General features: G+C 47.0%; 1 protein-coding gene across 2 annotated transcripts in view; it reads right to left on the bottom strand.

Annotated features, from left to right (window-relative positions):
* Nucleotides 1-1,275: 1,275 nt before the first annotated feature.
* Nucleotides 1,276-14,529, bottom strand: part of MAGED1 (MAGE family member D1) — a 38,749-nt gene continuing 25,495 nt past the window's right edge. Inside the window, exons 1-13 of one of the 2 annotated variants that reach the window (XM_033849184.2) lie at nt 7,969-8,141; nt 7,365-7,438; nt 5,921-6,649; nt 4,591-5,259; nt 4,395-4,458; nt 4,099-4,178; nt 3,779-3,870; nt 3,473-3,552; nt 3,339-3,381; nt 3,003-3,065; nt 2,317-2,431; nt 1,697-2,082; nt 1,276-1,487 (exon numbers count right to left, since the gene is read on the bottom strand). In XM_033849184.2, coding sequence (XP_033705075.1) covers nt 1,705-2,082; nt 2,317-2,431; nt 3,003-3,065; nt 3,339-3,381; nt 3,473-3,552; nt 3,779-3,870; nt 4,099-4,178; nt 4,395-4,458; nt 4,591-5,259; nt 5,921-6,649; nt 7,365-7,409 — 2,358 coding nt within the window. In that variant the 5' untranslated portion in view covers nt 7,410-7,438; nt 7,969-8,141 and the 3' untranslated portion in view covers nt 1,276-1,487; nt 1,697-1,704. Of the gene's footprint in view, nt 1,488-1,696; nt 2,083-2,316; nt 2,432-3,002; nt 3,066-3,338; nt 3,382-3,472; nt 3,553-3,778; nt 3,871-4,098; nt 4,179-4,394; nt 4,459-4,590; nt 5,260-5,920; nt 6,650-7,364; nt 7,439-7,968; nt 8,142-14,529 lie in introns of those variants that run through there. The other variant, XM_033849185.2, reaches the window with a different exon arrangement.

Consider the following 14,529-nt stretch of genomic DNA (forward strand, 5'->3'; position numbering starts at 1 on the left):
CAGGAACCACAGCCCAGACCCATAGAGGCACCATAGACACGCACAGCTAGAGCAACCCTGCCTAAAAGGCCTCTCTGGCTGAGGTTCCCCTATACTTGCCTGAGAAGAGGGTCAGGATCCAGGCCTGTCTGAAAGAGGGGAGCCTGGCAGTAAGGACAAGAGGCAGGGAGGGGCGGGGGCTCCACACTGCTGGCTGCTTCCTGCTAATACTGGGTTCTCTCCTCTCAGAATGTGAATGTCACCCGGGAAACTGTGGAAGCCCTGGACACTGTCCCTGCCCACTACTGAGCCCTTCCCAGGAGGCTAAATTGCCTTTGCTCCTGCTTTCTTCTACCCCAGGAGCTCCTGCGTCTGCCCTTGCCCATATGCTCAGGTAACACTAAGCCTCTGAGGAAGTTATGGCCTCTAAGTTGATCCTCAGTGAGAGAGCTCTGCTTCCAGCAAGACCTCAGCAGCTCAAGCCATCCCCGTTCACAGTCACAGCCGAAAGACTGTCTGGCTCTGCATGGAGCTTTGTCTTACTTTCTCAATTCTTGTTCCCTGAGCAACAAAGGTTCCTCTTTCTCCCTGCAGGAGGGGGAGAAGTGGCCATTGTGAGGCCTCCTTCACTATGCATAAGAACTTGTCTCTGTGATGAGGCCCTGTTCCTGTGGGGGTGGGGACTGTGAAGGCTTTCTAGAGGCAGATTCCTGGGCAGCATTTCCAGAAGTAAGGGGCACCAGTGGGACTGACCCTTTATGAGCAATATGACTAGGGGTATGAGATCTTCCTTCTCACACAGGAAACTCTGGCACCTGGCTCATCATGTTCTCTGCTCCTATTCCTGCCCCCATCCTGGGGTCATTTCACTTTCCACATGGATAATATAACGAACACCCTGGAGTCCCCAGAACATTATCTCCAGGAACAGTTATCTCCCCTTACCTTCAACTACCCACTCTCCGAACTTTATTATTATTACCTGGAGTTCTACCTCCTCCGTCTTCTTAAATGCAACTGTCTGACCACCTACACCCTCTCTCATTATTTCATCTTTCAATGTCACTTCAAAACACCTAGCAGCATATCTATCACATATGAGTCACTTCAGTGATATTTAATACCATACTTTTTTTTAGACCTCATTAACATTCGTGTTCATCAATCCCTCCTTTGTTTCCCTATCCATTAGTCAGAAAGCTGATCCGCCCTTCAGGCTAGAACTGAGGCCCCATCTCTCCCATATAAACATGTTGATCTCTCCCTAAACACAGAAAAAACAGGGAGCACATCTAATTCACTTTGCAGTTTCAACGTTTATTTCCGATACCAAAACTTGACAGCACACAAGGGGGGGAAGAAAGCAATAGACAAGGAACAGCAAATAAATTTATCTTGCATGCCACTTTCAGTCAACAGGATGTGGCTCTCTAGATAGCTGTGTTTAGAAGGATTCTGAGGCTTCAGCCTCACTCAGGGGAAAGACTATTGCAACTGATTAGCAATATCTGTGAACATAAAAAAGAAAAAAAATGTAAAAGTCAATGCTATATACCAAATAGTAAGGAACATAAATAACAAATACTGCTTCCGCATACTTCCCTCTGCTACCCACCACGTGTTTCCTAGGACTCCCAGCTAGAGCACATAAATACATTCCCATGGATTCTATATCTCCCAATGACCCTAAGTGCCCAATCCAAAGTGATATACCTACCCAACATCTCACTCAACCCAGAAGAAACCGATGGCACCAAAGTTGGCAGCAAAGTTGGCACTGGCTGTACCACCAGGGCCAATAATGGGGCCGGCGAAGGTCTGAGGAAATCTGGAGCGAGCATTCTGGTGGTATCTGGCCCAGAAGGTAAATGGAATTCTGGACCAGGGATCTCCAAAATCTCCTTCCTCGTCCCAGGTCAGCAGCTCAAACTCAATGTCATCCCAGCTCCAGGGCCCAGATACGGCCTCATCTCCAATCCCCATGCGGGTTCTTGCCTCAGCCCGGGCCTCGGCCTCAGCTGCAGCAGCATCCAGAGCATCCAAGGCCTCATCTGCGGCCTCCATGAACTGCGCAGTCCAGTCACGAGGGTCTCTCTTCTGAACCTGAGATGAGGAATAGAAAATAAAACCCATAATAGTATTAGTTAATATTTATGAAGCACCTACTATATATTTAGCACCCTACTTTGTGCTATTGTTTATGTAGTAACAACAAATACCACCAATAATGTGGTACCTACCGTGTGTGATACCTAAAATCTCATTCCTGCTCTGGAATTTTCCCAGTCAGTCACAGTTCATCCCTTAACCTATTGAGTCTTGCAGTTCCTCTATTACCTCTGCAATGAATCGCAGCACTTTCATCTTGCTAGTCTCATGGTAGGAACGGAGGCCCCAGAGGAACTCATACTCAGGAGGATTGCTGTTGGGCACTCGTCTGTAGTCTAGGTACCTTAGAAAGAGGAGAAAGGCCTTTGTTTCTACCCAGGCAGAATGATAGTCCATCAATGCATAATAATCTGAGATTCTGACATCCCAGATTTCAGGTAGCAACTCCCCCCAGTCTCATTCCTAAACACAGATTTACCCTCTAATAATCAGGCCTTTGAATTCCTGTGCCAGTGCTTCTACACAAAGCAGTCACCTAGGCCTGGAGGGTGGCTTGAGTAGGGTCATAGAAAGGACAACACTTAATTTCACCCCCTCTGTCACAGCTCTAGCTCCAAGTGCTTATAATCTTGTCATTGAATCACAGATAGGCCCATTGCAAAGCCTCAGCTAAGCTCAGCCTTTGGAATATCTACTGTGGGCGTGGTGGACAGGCTCCACTTGCAAGATCACTATACTGCAGGAAAATCCAACCACAAGGAGCATACTCAATAAATACTCCTGCGTACATATGTGTGTATATGCATAGGTATAGGTATAGTTAGTATAAGAAATGAGCATGGAAAGGGTTTTCTGAGGCTGACCAGCACACAGAATTCATGAAGACCAGACAAAGCTGCTTAGGCATCACTTACTTTTGCTTTACAAACTCGTAAGTGAGAAGTTTCCTCAGATCTCCAAGGAGGGGATGTCTTACCCTGATAGTAACAACAACAACAAAAAAGGGATCCATAATCACACACTATGACATTGCCCAAAGGAAAGAAAAGAGTTTTCCAGCACAGAGGTCAGAGACAAGAGAAGAGGCAGAGAGGTCAGGACTATTTCCCCATCCACCCAGGTCACATCCTTGGGCTCTGTACCTCCCCAAACCAATTCCCTTAGACCACCAGGCTGATGCAATCCTGGGACCATCCTCTGTTGCCAAAGGATGATATACACAGGCAAGAGATGAGAGAGCCCAATCATACCCAGGACGCAGTCCCATCTTGCGTAGTGCCTCCCAGAGGACAGCTGCAATGGGAGGCAAGGGGAGACAAGGGATGGAAAATGAGCGTGGAAAACAGGTGGTAGCCAACCCCCAGCTGCTGGCCCAGCCACTCACCTTCACTGGCACGGTTGCCATTCATGAAGATGACACCCAAAATCACTAAGAGGAGACCCAGCTTGGGTGTGTCTTTGGTCCTAAAGAAGTACAAAAAGAATATATTTTCAGCAGTCATTTGCATGAGACACCCCAGGCAGCTTACCCATCTAGCTTCCCCAGTATTCCTCAGCTAGGGGATAATTCTACCCCAGGTCTGCCCATGACCTGCTATGTGACCCTGAATCCTGGACCCTGGCCTACTCGAAACTCCAGGAAAAAAGCATCACTGAGAAAGGCAATGTTCCACCTCCTTTCCCATCTTACGTTCCCAGTATGCCAGCCAGGGACTCAGGGGTACTGATGAGAATATACAGGTGTTCTTCCTTGTCAATTTCCTTCAGCTGAATTCCAAATTTCTACAGGGACAAGAAAACAGACTATGAAATTACAAAATCTAGCATAAGCTACCCCCACTCAGTACTACCCACACTCAGCTACTCCTTCGCCTCCCTGTGAGATTTGCCCTAAACTCCCAGTAGGAATCCCATGAATCTTTTAAGTCAAGACTTTCCCATGATATCTATCAAAAACAAAAACCAAAAAACCTTTCCCCATCATTCTGTTCCTCAGGGCTGCCTTCTCACCTTCTCCAGGACAAAGCATGCGCGTTCAATGATTTCTGGATACACATCAGTGTATTCACGGATGATATCCCTCAGCATTTCTGTAGGAGAGAGGAGGGAGCACCTGAGCTGAGCAGGGGCCACAGAGCTGCGACCTCTTTGCCAGCCCTGCCCAGGGGAGCACAGTCAGTGAAAAAGGAAGACTCAACCATGGAAGGACGGGATTGAAGAGGAGGGGACATATAAGCAAAGAGATGTCCACAGAGCACGGGGTGAGGGGAAGAGCAGAGCTCCAGGAGAGGGCACTGGATACCTACCTGAGCGCTTGATGGGCACCTTTGTGTAATCTTTAAGCATCAGGTACTTGACCAACTTATTCGCCTGGGAGGGAAAAAGGAAATCATAAAAGTTATAAGATATTTACAGAACACTTGGTTGAATTATAGATGGAAAGACAACAATGAAAAGAGCAAGGGGTGGGGGGAGAAGTGACTGGGGAGTTACAGTTCTTACTCTTTCCTGAAGAAGGGCCACATCTCGGGGCTGTGAGGCACCCAGGTTCTGTGAGGCACGCGAGTTGGGAGAGGGGCGCAGGTTTGGTGAGGGGCGCAGGTTCTGCCAGTCAGGTGGAACTGGCCAATCGGTGGGGATCCAGTCAGGTGGGAGCGGCCAGTCAGTGGGAAGCGGCCAATCGGGTGGCAGTGGCCAATCAGGGGGTAGTGGCCAGTCGGGAGGGCCTTGCCAATCTGGAGGACCCTGCCAGCCTGGTGGAGTCTGCCATCCAGGTGGAGTCTGCCATCCAGGTGGATTCTGCCAGGCCAATGGGTTCGGCCAGACAACTGGACCAGGCCAGACAATGGGGTTCGGCCAGATCACAGGGTTCTGCCAGATCACTGGGTTTGGCCAGATCACTGGGTTCTGCCAAGCAACTGGGTTTTGCCAGGCTGGTGGGGTCTGCCTAGCTGGGGGGCTCTGACGTGCTGGTGGGGTCTGCCTGGCTGGCTGGTTTTGCCAGCCTGATGGGTTCTGCCAAGCCAATGGGGTCTGCCAGAGCACATTGGGGGGTGCGCCAGGTGGGCTCTGAGTGGTAACTGGAACCGGTGCAGACCTCCAGGTCCCTGGAGCCAGTGGGGCCCGCCTCTGATCCCCACTGCTGCTCTCTTCCACATTCAAGTTATTAATCTGCATCATCAGAGAAAAGGAAGGTCAGGGTCACCAACTGTTTCTATGTCCTCACCATATCTATTCCAGGAAGGCCCCCTAAAACCCTCACCTGTAGTGACAGCCTGACCCACTAGCCAATGGTCACCCTGAGTCCTGGGCTTGTCTTTCACTGTCTTCCAGGCAGGAGTTTCATCTCTGAACCAGGCCAGGAGCAACCCAAGGGTGGGGCCTGAGGCTTCTCCTCTTCCCATGTCCACCACTGGCTCTGCTTGTACCACCCTGGACAAATCACTCAAGTCACTTCACCTCTCTGGGACTTAGTTTCCTTCTCATAAAACTGAAACTATGATCCCTAGCTGGTATGAGGTACCTTGAAGATTTAGTGAGTGAGATAACCTGTGTGAATGTGCCTAGGCCAAGACCTAACACATGGTGGCTACTTTCAAAACGTAAAGTGAATTACATACAGGCTGTATATATTATGTGTCCATGTCTCATCTCCCCATTAGTCTGTGGACACTCAGAGAACAGGAATTAACACTTTCACCTTTATCATCCCCTACAACCTAGTCAAATACAGACAGTTACATATATTGTTTTGTTTTGTTTAGAACAAATGAACAACCTCAGAGAAGAAAAGAGAGCGCCCAAAGCAAAGTGGAACTAGCAGGGATCTCACCTTGCGGGTCCTCTTGCCCCGAATTATAGTCCTGGACTCCAGATTCTGAGCCTGGGAACCATCTGCTGATGTCTGTGCAGCTGCACCATCAGATTCACAGATACCCGGGCATGGGTCAGCCTCTATGTCAGCCTGGGAAGTGGCTATCTTGGCTTGGTTAACATTCTGGGTCTGGGTATCAGCTACTGGGGCCTTAGTGGTGTCATTCCAAGCCCTGAAGGCTGTTTTGGGCTGAGTGCTGACCATCTCACTGGCACTGAGAGACTGAGAGAAATTGTAGGTGGCATTTGGGCCCACCGTAGTAGTGGTATTCTGGGCCTTAAAGGCCATCTCCGACTTGTTGGCAGTTAACTCACTGGTGGTTGCTGCCTGGGAAAAATCATAGGCAGCATTTGGGCCCTTTGGGGGGGCATTCTGGGACTTAAAGGCTGCTGTAGGCGGTGTGTTGGGAGTCTCCTTGGCATTAAGAGCCTGAGAGAAATCATAGGCAGCATTTGGGCCTTTTGTGGTGGCATTCTGGGCCTTAAAAGCTGTCTTAGGCTTAGTGGCAGCTGCTAAAGCCTGCATATCAGCCATCTCACTGGCTGTTGGGGACTGTGAACTCTGAGGACTAGCATTCGGCGCGCTGGCAGCTGCTGTGGCCTGGTTGGTAGGCGGAGCCTCTGAAATCTGGATGGCCTCCATCAGGGTCTGCATAAGCAAGGTGCTGTCTTCCACGGAGGCCTCAGCCTGCAAATACGGGGGAAAAAAATTAAATCTCTGGGTCTGCGAAGTGGGGTTGGGAGGATAGGGGAGAGAACATGCAGGGAAGGTGCAGGCGAGCGGTTGGTGCAAAAAGAGGAAGGCTGAGGAAGAGATCTAGTGGCCTGCGTGGATTAAGGGATAACAAAACTTGTGGTAGGGGCTGAGTGGGGCAGGGGCTAAACAAGGGGTGGGGCCAAATGAGGAGAGGGGGCAAAGTGGATGGGGGGTGCTGATCTAGGAGTGAGGTTAGAACAGGGCAATGCAGAGTGAGGTTGGAGCTCAGGAGGAGGAGGCGGAGCAAGAGTGCCGCCTTGAGGAGTTGAGGAGAATAAGGGGGTCGCAGGGGGTGGGGAGTGCTGGAGAAAGGGAGGGTGGAGGCGGGAGGTTGGGGGAGGGGGCGGCGGAGAGCTCTACAAGCCTCAGGACTACGGAAAAAAAAAGGTTCCTTACCCAACCAGGATTCTCTGGGCAGATTGCCCTGACTACTAACAGGGTCTCCCCTTTCTCTGAGCAGGGACTGATGGCTGAAAAGGGACGACCCCCCCCCCCACACTCCGCGCCCTTAAACCATGGGAATTTGAAAAACGACGGAATCTAGGCACCAAGAAGGCAAAATCGGATCCAGGCGTCTGGACAGCCAAAGGGGCCCGGGGGGAACTGTCGGCTAGGGAAATGGTGGGGAGGGGAGTGGAGATCTCACCTGGAAGCCGAGGAGGCCCGCACCACAGTCCATTTTCTGAGACATGGTTCTTGTCCCTCTGGCAAGAGCAGAGCCTGGGGGGTGTGGAGGAGGAGTTGGGCATTATACTACAGAGGGCAAATGCGAAGGAACAAATTTGGGGAGATGGTGGTGTTTGAGGTTTGATTGTGGGGGCGGATGAGGTGCTGAATGTGAGGGGAACGGGCCAGATCGGAGTGCGAAAAGTGAATGGGTGTCCGGATGGAGGTTCTGAATCCCGAGAAGCTACGACGGGGAGAAGCTTCAAATCGGGGTTCAGATAAGAGTTCTGAATCCAGGCAGATTGCGTTGGGATTCGCATTTGGGAAATTGAATGGAGTTTTCCAATCAGGAGGAATCGTATAACAGTACAGATCGAGGTCGAGAAATCTGTAGAGATTCTGAACGATGGGAGGGGTTCAGAGAGCAAACAGGGATTCTGAATAAGGGAGGTTCAGGTGAGGGGTGTGTGAATCGGGGTTCGGGGAGTGGAAGAGGGATCAGAATCCGGGGTAAAGGGATCGGGATGAAAAATGGGGGGCCCGCACCAGGGGGCAAGATGCCCTGTCTGGGGGCTAATTCTCACCTTGCCTCAGGCCCCAACCCCAACCCCCTCGTTGCCTCCCTTCTTCACGACTCAGAGGATCGGGATTGCAGTGTTCTGCTCTCAGCAGCCGCACCCTCTCCTTGTCCAGGAGAAAATGCCAGCGCGGCAGCTAGGACGACCCCGCCTCTTCGCCTAATATACCACCCACCGCCTCACATGGTTGTACGCATGCGCAAGAACTGACCGACCAAATAAGAGTCCCGCCCGTTTCCCCAACAAAAGCTTCGCCCTGAAGGCTAAGCTGCGCATGTGCAGCGGGAAGCAGTCCCGCCCCTTTGCCAACACACCACCCCACCACCAACCAGGTGGACAGTTTACAGCGGTCCCTCCCCTTCCTCTATATCCCCTCCCCCAAACAGATGCGCTGTGCCTCTAGATCCCACCCCTTGCCCCACACACCGGCCCCCTACCTTTTCCGCAATGCGTCTCTGTTCTATCCCTCCCTCTCAAGGCCCCTCCTGTCAGGTGGGCATGCAACTCCACCCTCTAGTCTAGCAGCACTTAGGTCACTATTAAGGAGGTCTCTGTGTGGGGTCTCTAATTGCAACAAGTGCTTGGCTCCTGCTAAAAATAAGCTCATCCACTTAGGGGGCCTAGGAAAAGGAATGGCCAGAGAGGATACATTAATGGAGGTAGAAAAAGTCTGTGCCTGCCACGTGACTCTACATGATCTTCCCCCCCACCCAACAGCTTCCAGACTCATAAACAGTAGCTTCTTTCCTGCCCTTTTGCAGCTCCAGCTATTTATTTTGTGTGTGGAGGCGGGGAGGAGGGGAGGGAAGGGCACAACGTGTACTTCACAGCACGATCTACGCTGGAGCTTGTTTTCCTCTCACAGCAGCCTTGGGAGGTGGATATCAGCATCTCCATTGTACAGATAAAGACGCTGAGCTACAGACATAACATGAACTAGACAAGGACACTGAGCCAGTAAACAGAAAATGCAAAATGTGGGCCTGGGTCTTCCAGACCCTAAAAACCCCTGTTGCACCATCGCTGGCCCGGGGACTGAGGCACCCTCCCTTCTTCAGTTTGAGCAACAGATCCGCCCCACCTCCCCTGCTCTGTCAGCACCCGTCCCAAGCAAGCAAGTGTTCTGTTCCCTGAGACCTAAGCTCACGCTCTGCATCCCGGAGGGCACAGGTGGAAGTCCCCCGCTCCCCCCTCCCCGCCTGCTCTACGTGGGTCCATCCCAGTGTGCAAATTGCTCCTTGGGGTCCACTCCCTGCTCCGTCAGGCCTCTTTGCTATGAGTGGCACAAACGCTGTCCCTGAGGCCTTTCTGGTGCCTGCTGGAGCAGCCAGGACAATAAGGCACCTGTATGTCTGAGCCATGGCAAGCCTTGATTAAGAGTAAACGTTTGCCCTGCTTCCTTCCAGGGCTGGGCCTCAATTCGTGGGATGGAGTGCTGGACCAGTGTGTCACTAGCTGCATGAGCCCACTCAGGCCACTGGAATTCTCTGAGCCTGGCTTCTCAACGGGAAGCACAAGTAGTACTTACGGGGGTCCTACCCAACAACAAACGTGCTGCACTTCCAGAATGACTGGAGAAGCTCAAAAAGGCAGAAAATGATATACAGATGTGAAATGACTCAAATTGAACTGATACTCTCCAAAAATCCAAGGTAGATCTTTGTACACTTCACATTTGTTCTTGCATCAGCTCCTGCCAGGAGCCAACATATGAAAGGAAGCTAATGCTGGGAAGAACTGCAGCATTTGGTCCCCAAGGGCCAACATCAATTCTGCCTGGCTGGATGACTTTCCTCATCTGTTGCATAGCAACCTCCCCTGTCAAGCTGCCTGTTTTTCCTCAGCACTTCCTCTGTAAAGTGTCTGCAGTGGGACGTGATCAGACTCAGGAAAGGTCTGAAACACCATGTTATATGCTTTCTGCCCCCAAATCTGTATTTCCAGTTCTTGACTTGGCTTATGAGTTCTAGATCTATAATCCAACAGACTACCTCACTTCTGCAATTGTCTTGGTATTTTTACTATTAACAGGTCCCATATATCCTCCTCCTCAGCACATTGTGTTTCTCCTTTAGTCATGCCCTTCTCTCTCTTTTAGAGAGATGGATTTTTGTTTGTTTTATTCATTGCTGTATCCCTAGCACTTAAAATGATGCCTGGCATATTTTATATGCTCAAAAAATATTTAATGAATGAATGAATCCCACCATCCACCCTACTGCTTATGCAAGAAACCTGAGAGGCACTCTTTTTTCTTTCCTGTGATGAATTCACTTACTTTTACTCATTACACAAATAATGCATATTCATCATTAAAAATTCAAACATTACCTAAATATTTTAGAAATTAAGTAGCCATCACTCCAAATCTCACCACCTTGAGGTAACTGCTATTAAGATTTTGATGCTACCTTTTCATACACTTTATGCATATATATTCTTACATAAATGGGATTACATTATATATGCCATACTTTAAATTGCATTCTTTTACTTACTGCCTCCCACTTTCTTTCACCTCTATACCCTCATCTGAGACATGGTTGTTTTTTTTTTTTTTGCGGTACGCAGGCCTCTCCCGTTTCTGAGCACAGGCTCTGGACACGCAGCCTCAGCCAGCCATGGCTCACAGGCCCAGCTGCTCGGCGGCATGTGGGATCTTCCCGGACCGGGGCACAAACCCGTGTACCCTGCATCGGCAGGTGGACTCTCAACCACTGTGCCACCAGGGAAGTCCTGAGACATGCATTTTTAACAGCCATTTTTATATCCTTTTATGTCCAAACATGTTCCATGTTTTTTGTTTTACAAAAATTAAGATCATATTATATACACTTTAATGCATCTGATTTATCTTAGTTAATGCTAATCTACCTCTGATTCATTCTTTTACATTCCTGCATAATATTCCATAATAGGGATGGACCACAATGTATTCAACCATTTCCTCACTGATGGTAATTCATTTTGGTTTCAGGTGTTTTGGCGGAGGGAGGGAGCACATACCAACAACATTGCAATAAAATACTTGTACATATATCCTTATATTTTAATGCTCAATATTTATTCCTATGACATCAGATGCCCAGGAGTAAGACTGATATACTCTACGTTTGGTGTCATAAGACTTTTCCAATTTTTTTTCCAATCTGATGTGTATTTTATTGGTATCTCCTTCTGTTTTTAATTTACATTTCTGATAAGTAAGTAGTGGACCACATATTCATATAAGAATGGACCTACTGGATTTCTTTTGGAAAGTACTTATGCAAGTCTTTTACCTATTTTTCTTGTGTTGTCTTTGTCTTAATTATTTTGTGGACTTCTTGGTACAGTCCTACAGATGCTTATTGAAATCCCTTAGAGCTAGATGTATTGCAAATGTTTTTTTTCACATTTTAGTAAGTGTGTATACTCTATACTATGTAACAGTTCCAACTGCAAGAATATATCTGCCCAAAAGGCCAGATATATTATTCACTTATGCACATTCCCTTAGCAGCTAAGAGAATGTGATCTAGGATTTACCAGTGTGGTGGGGTCCTGAAGACCACCATCGGGTTCAATGATTCACTAGAAGCACTCACAGAACTCAGGATAGGTGCTACATTCATGGCTATGGTTTATTACAATGAAAGGATATCGATTTAAATCCACAAAGCTAAAAGATGCATTAAGTCAAAGTCCAGGAGAGAACAGGGATGAGCTTCCAGTTGTCCTCTCTCAGTGGAGTTGTATGGCAGTGCTTCTCCCAGCAAGATGTGTGATAACCAGGGAAGCTCACCTGAGCCTTGGCGCCTGGGATTTTACTGGAGGTCAGTCACGTAGGCATGGAACACCTGGGTGGCTAACCTTAGTTTACTCAGTCTTCAGCCTGTGCAGAGGTCAAACTAATGCCGCAAGGCTCAAGGTCCCACTATAAATCATACTCTTAACATAAACCATCTGTTGGCCCAAAGCCCCGGGTGAACAAAGAGACTCTAATCAGGCACCATATGCCAAAGGCTTAGAGGTTATCTCCCAGGGGTTTGTCAAGAGCTGGACCTTTCTTTGGAATGTGCAGACATTTTTCGGAATGCACAGGGTTTGAACACCCCAGACCTGCCGAGTCAAGTCTTCTACTGCACAGTCATAATTCCAACCTAACACTTGATCTGAAAGGAGTGATTCAAAGATTCAATGATGGAATTCAATGCCATATCTGTGATGGTGGGAGCAGGAACCGCAAGAAAATCCAGTTTCTAGGCGCAGCATTGGTAGCAGGGCCAAGGGCAGCATCCAGTATACAGTATTATTCAGTGGTGACAGTAATAGTATCCAACCATGCCAATATTTATGGCATGATTTTTGAAATACAGCTGGGCCAGCTGCTCTTAGCAAATTATTTTATTAATTCTACCACTTTAACATACTTAAGAATATTTAAATTTTAAAAATTAATTATGGATACACTGAAAATTGCAAAGATAGTACAGAGAGGTCTTATGTACCCTTTAGCTGCTTCCCTCAGTGAGCACATCTATATACATATAATACAATATCAAAACCAGGAAATTGACATTGGTATCACATGTGTGTATAGTTCTATGTCACTTTATCACATGTGGAGGTTTCCACAGTAATCACCACAACCACCAAGATACAGAACTATTCTGTCACCACAAAGATTTCCCTGTACTACCCCTTTATAGTCACACTTACCTCCATTCCCACCACTATCCCTAACCCTTGGAAGCCATTAATGTGTTCTCCATCTCTGTAATTTTAACATTCCAAGAAGATTATAAAATTGGAATCATACAGTATGTCACATTTTGAGTGACTTTTTTCACTCAGCATAATGCCTGTGAGATACATCCAAGTTGTGTGGTTTTCTCCTTTTTATTGCTGAGTACTATTCAATGGTATAGATGTGCCACAGTTGGTTTAACCATTCACCCACTGAAGTACATCTGTGTGGTTTCCAGTTTGGGCTATTAGAATAAAGCTGCTATAAACATTTTTGTACAGTTTTTTCTGTGAACATAAGTTCTCATTTCTCTGGGATAAATGCCCAAGAGGGCAATTGCTGGATTGTGTAATAAGAGCATGCTAGGTTTATAAGAAACTTGCCAAACTTTCCCAGAGTGATTGTATCATTTTACATTCCCACCAACAATATGTGAGTGGATCTATTTTCTCCAAATCCTTGGCAGCATGTGTTGCATATTTTTAGGAATTCTGATAAATGTGAAATAATAACTCATTGTGGTTATAATTTACATTTCCCTAATGGCTAATAATGTTGAACATTTTTAACATATGCCTATTTGCCATCAATATATCCTCTTTGGAGAAATGTTTCTTCATGTCTTTTGTCCATTTTTCAATTGATTGTTTTCTTTCTTTTTTTTAAAGTGTTGAACCTTGAGAATTTATATATTTTATGTACGAGTCTTTTGTCAGATATATGGTTCGCAAACTGGTTTCTCCCAGTTTGTAGCTTGTGTTTTCATCCTCTTAACAGAGTCACATGGCAAACTTTTTAGAAGTCCAATTTATTGATTTTTTTTTCCTTTCAAAGACTGTGGTTTTTGTGTCATTTCTAAGAACTCTTCAACAAGCCATAAGGATCTGAAGATTTTATCCTATATTATATTCTAAAAGACTTATGGTTTTAACTTTTTTTTTTTTTTTTTTGTGGTACACGGGCCTCTTACTGTTGTGGCCTCTCCCGTTGCGGAGAACAGGCTCCGGATGCGCAGGCTCAGTGGCCATGGATCACGGGCCCAGCTGCTCCGCGGCATGTGGGATCTTTCCGGAACGAGGCATGAACCCGTGTCCCCTGCATCTGCAGGCGGACTCTCAACCACTGTGCCACCAGGGAAGCCCAGGTTTTAACTTTTATATGGGAGTCTATCATCCATTTGGATTGAAATTTTGAATGAGATTTGAGGTCTAGGTCGAGTTTTATTTGGGGGTATGGGAGAGGCAGAGCTACAGAAATCCATCTGATCATTCCAGCACAATTTGTTTAAAAGATAATCCTTCCATTGAGTTATCTTTGCACCTTTGTAAAAAATCAGTTGGCCATACTTGCATGAGGCTATTTCTGAGTTCTCTATTCTGTTCCACTGGTCTGTGTGTCTACTCATCCATCAATACTGCAATAGTCCTGATTACTGTAGTTATACAATAGTCTTGAAGTTGGATAGAATTTTATTCTTCTTTTTCAGAATTATTTTATCTATTATTCTAGTTCTTCTGTTTTTCTACATATTTTGGAATAATTTATATCTACAAAGCATCTTACTGTAATTTTGATAGCAACTGCATTCAACCTGTATATCAATTTAGGGAGAATTAACATCTTTCCTATGTTGATTGTTCTAATTCATGAATACAGTATGTCTCTCCTTTTATTTTGATCTTCTTTGAGTTCTTCATCAGAGTTTTGTGTATTCTGCTGTTGTTGGGTGGAGTGTTCTATAAATATCAGTTAGATCCTGTTGGCTGATGATGTTGAGTCTATCTGATTATACTTTTCTCCAAATTTGGGAAGTTTTCAGCCACTTTTTCAGCCCTTCC

The sequence above is a fragment of the Tursiops truncatus genome, chromosome X, assembly GCF_011762595.2.
Source record: "Tursiops truncatus isolate mTurTru1 chromosome X, mTurTru1.mat.Y, whole genome shotgun sequence".
Classification (NCBI taxonomy): Eukaryota; Metazoa; Chordata; class Mammalia; order Artiodactyla; family Delphinidae; genus Tursiops; species Tursiops truncatus.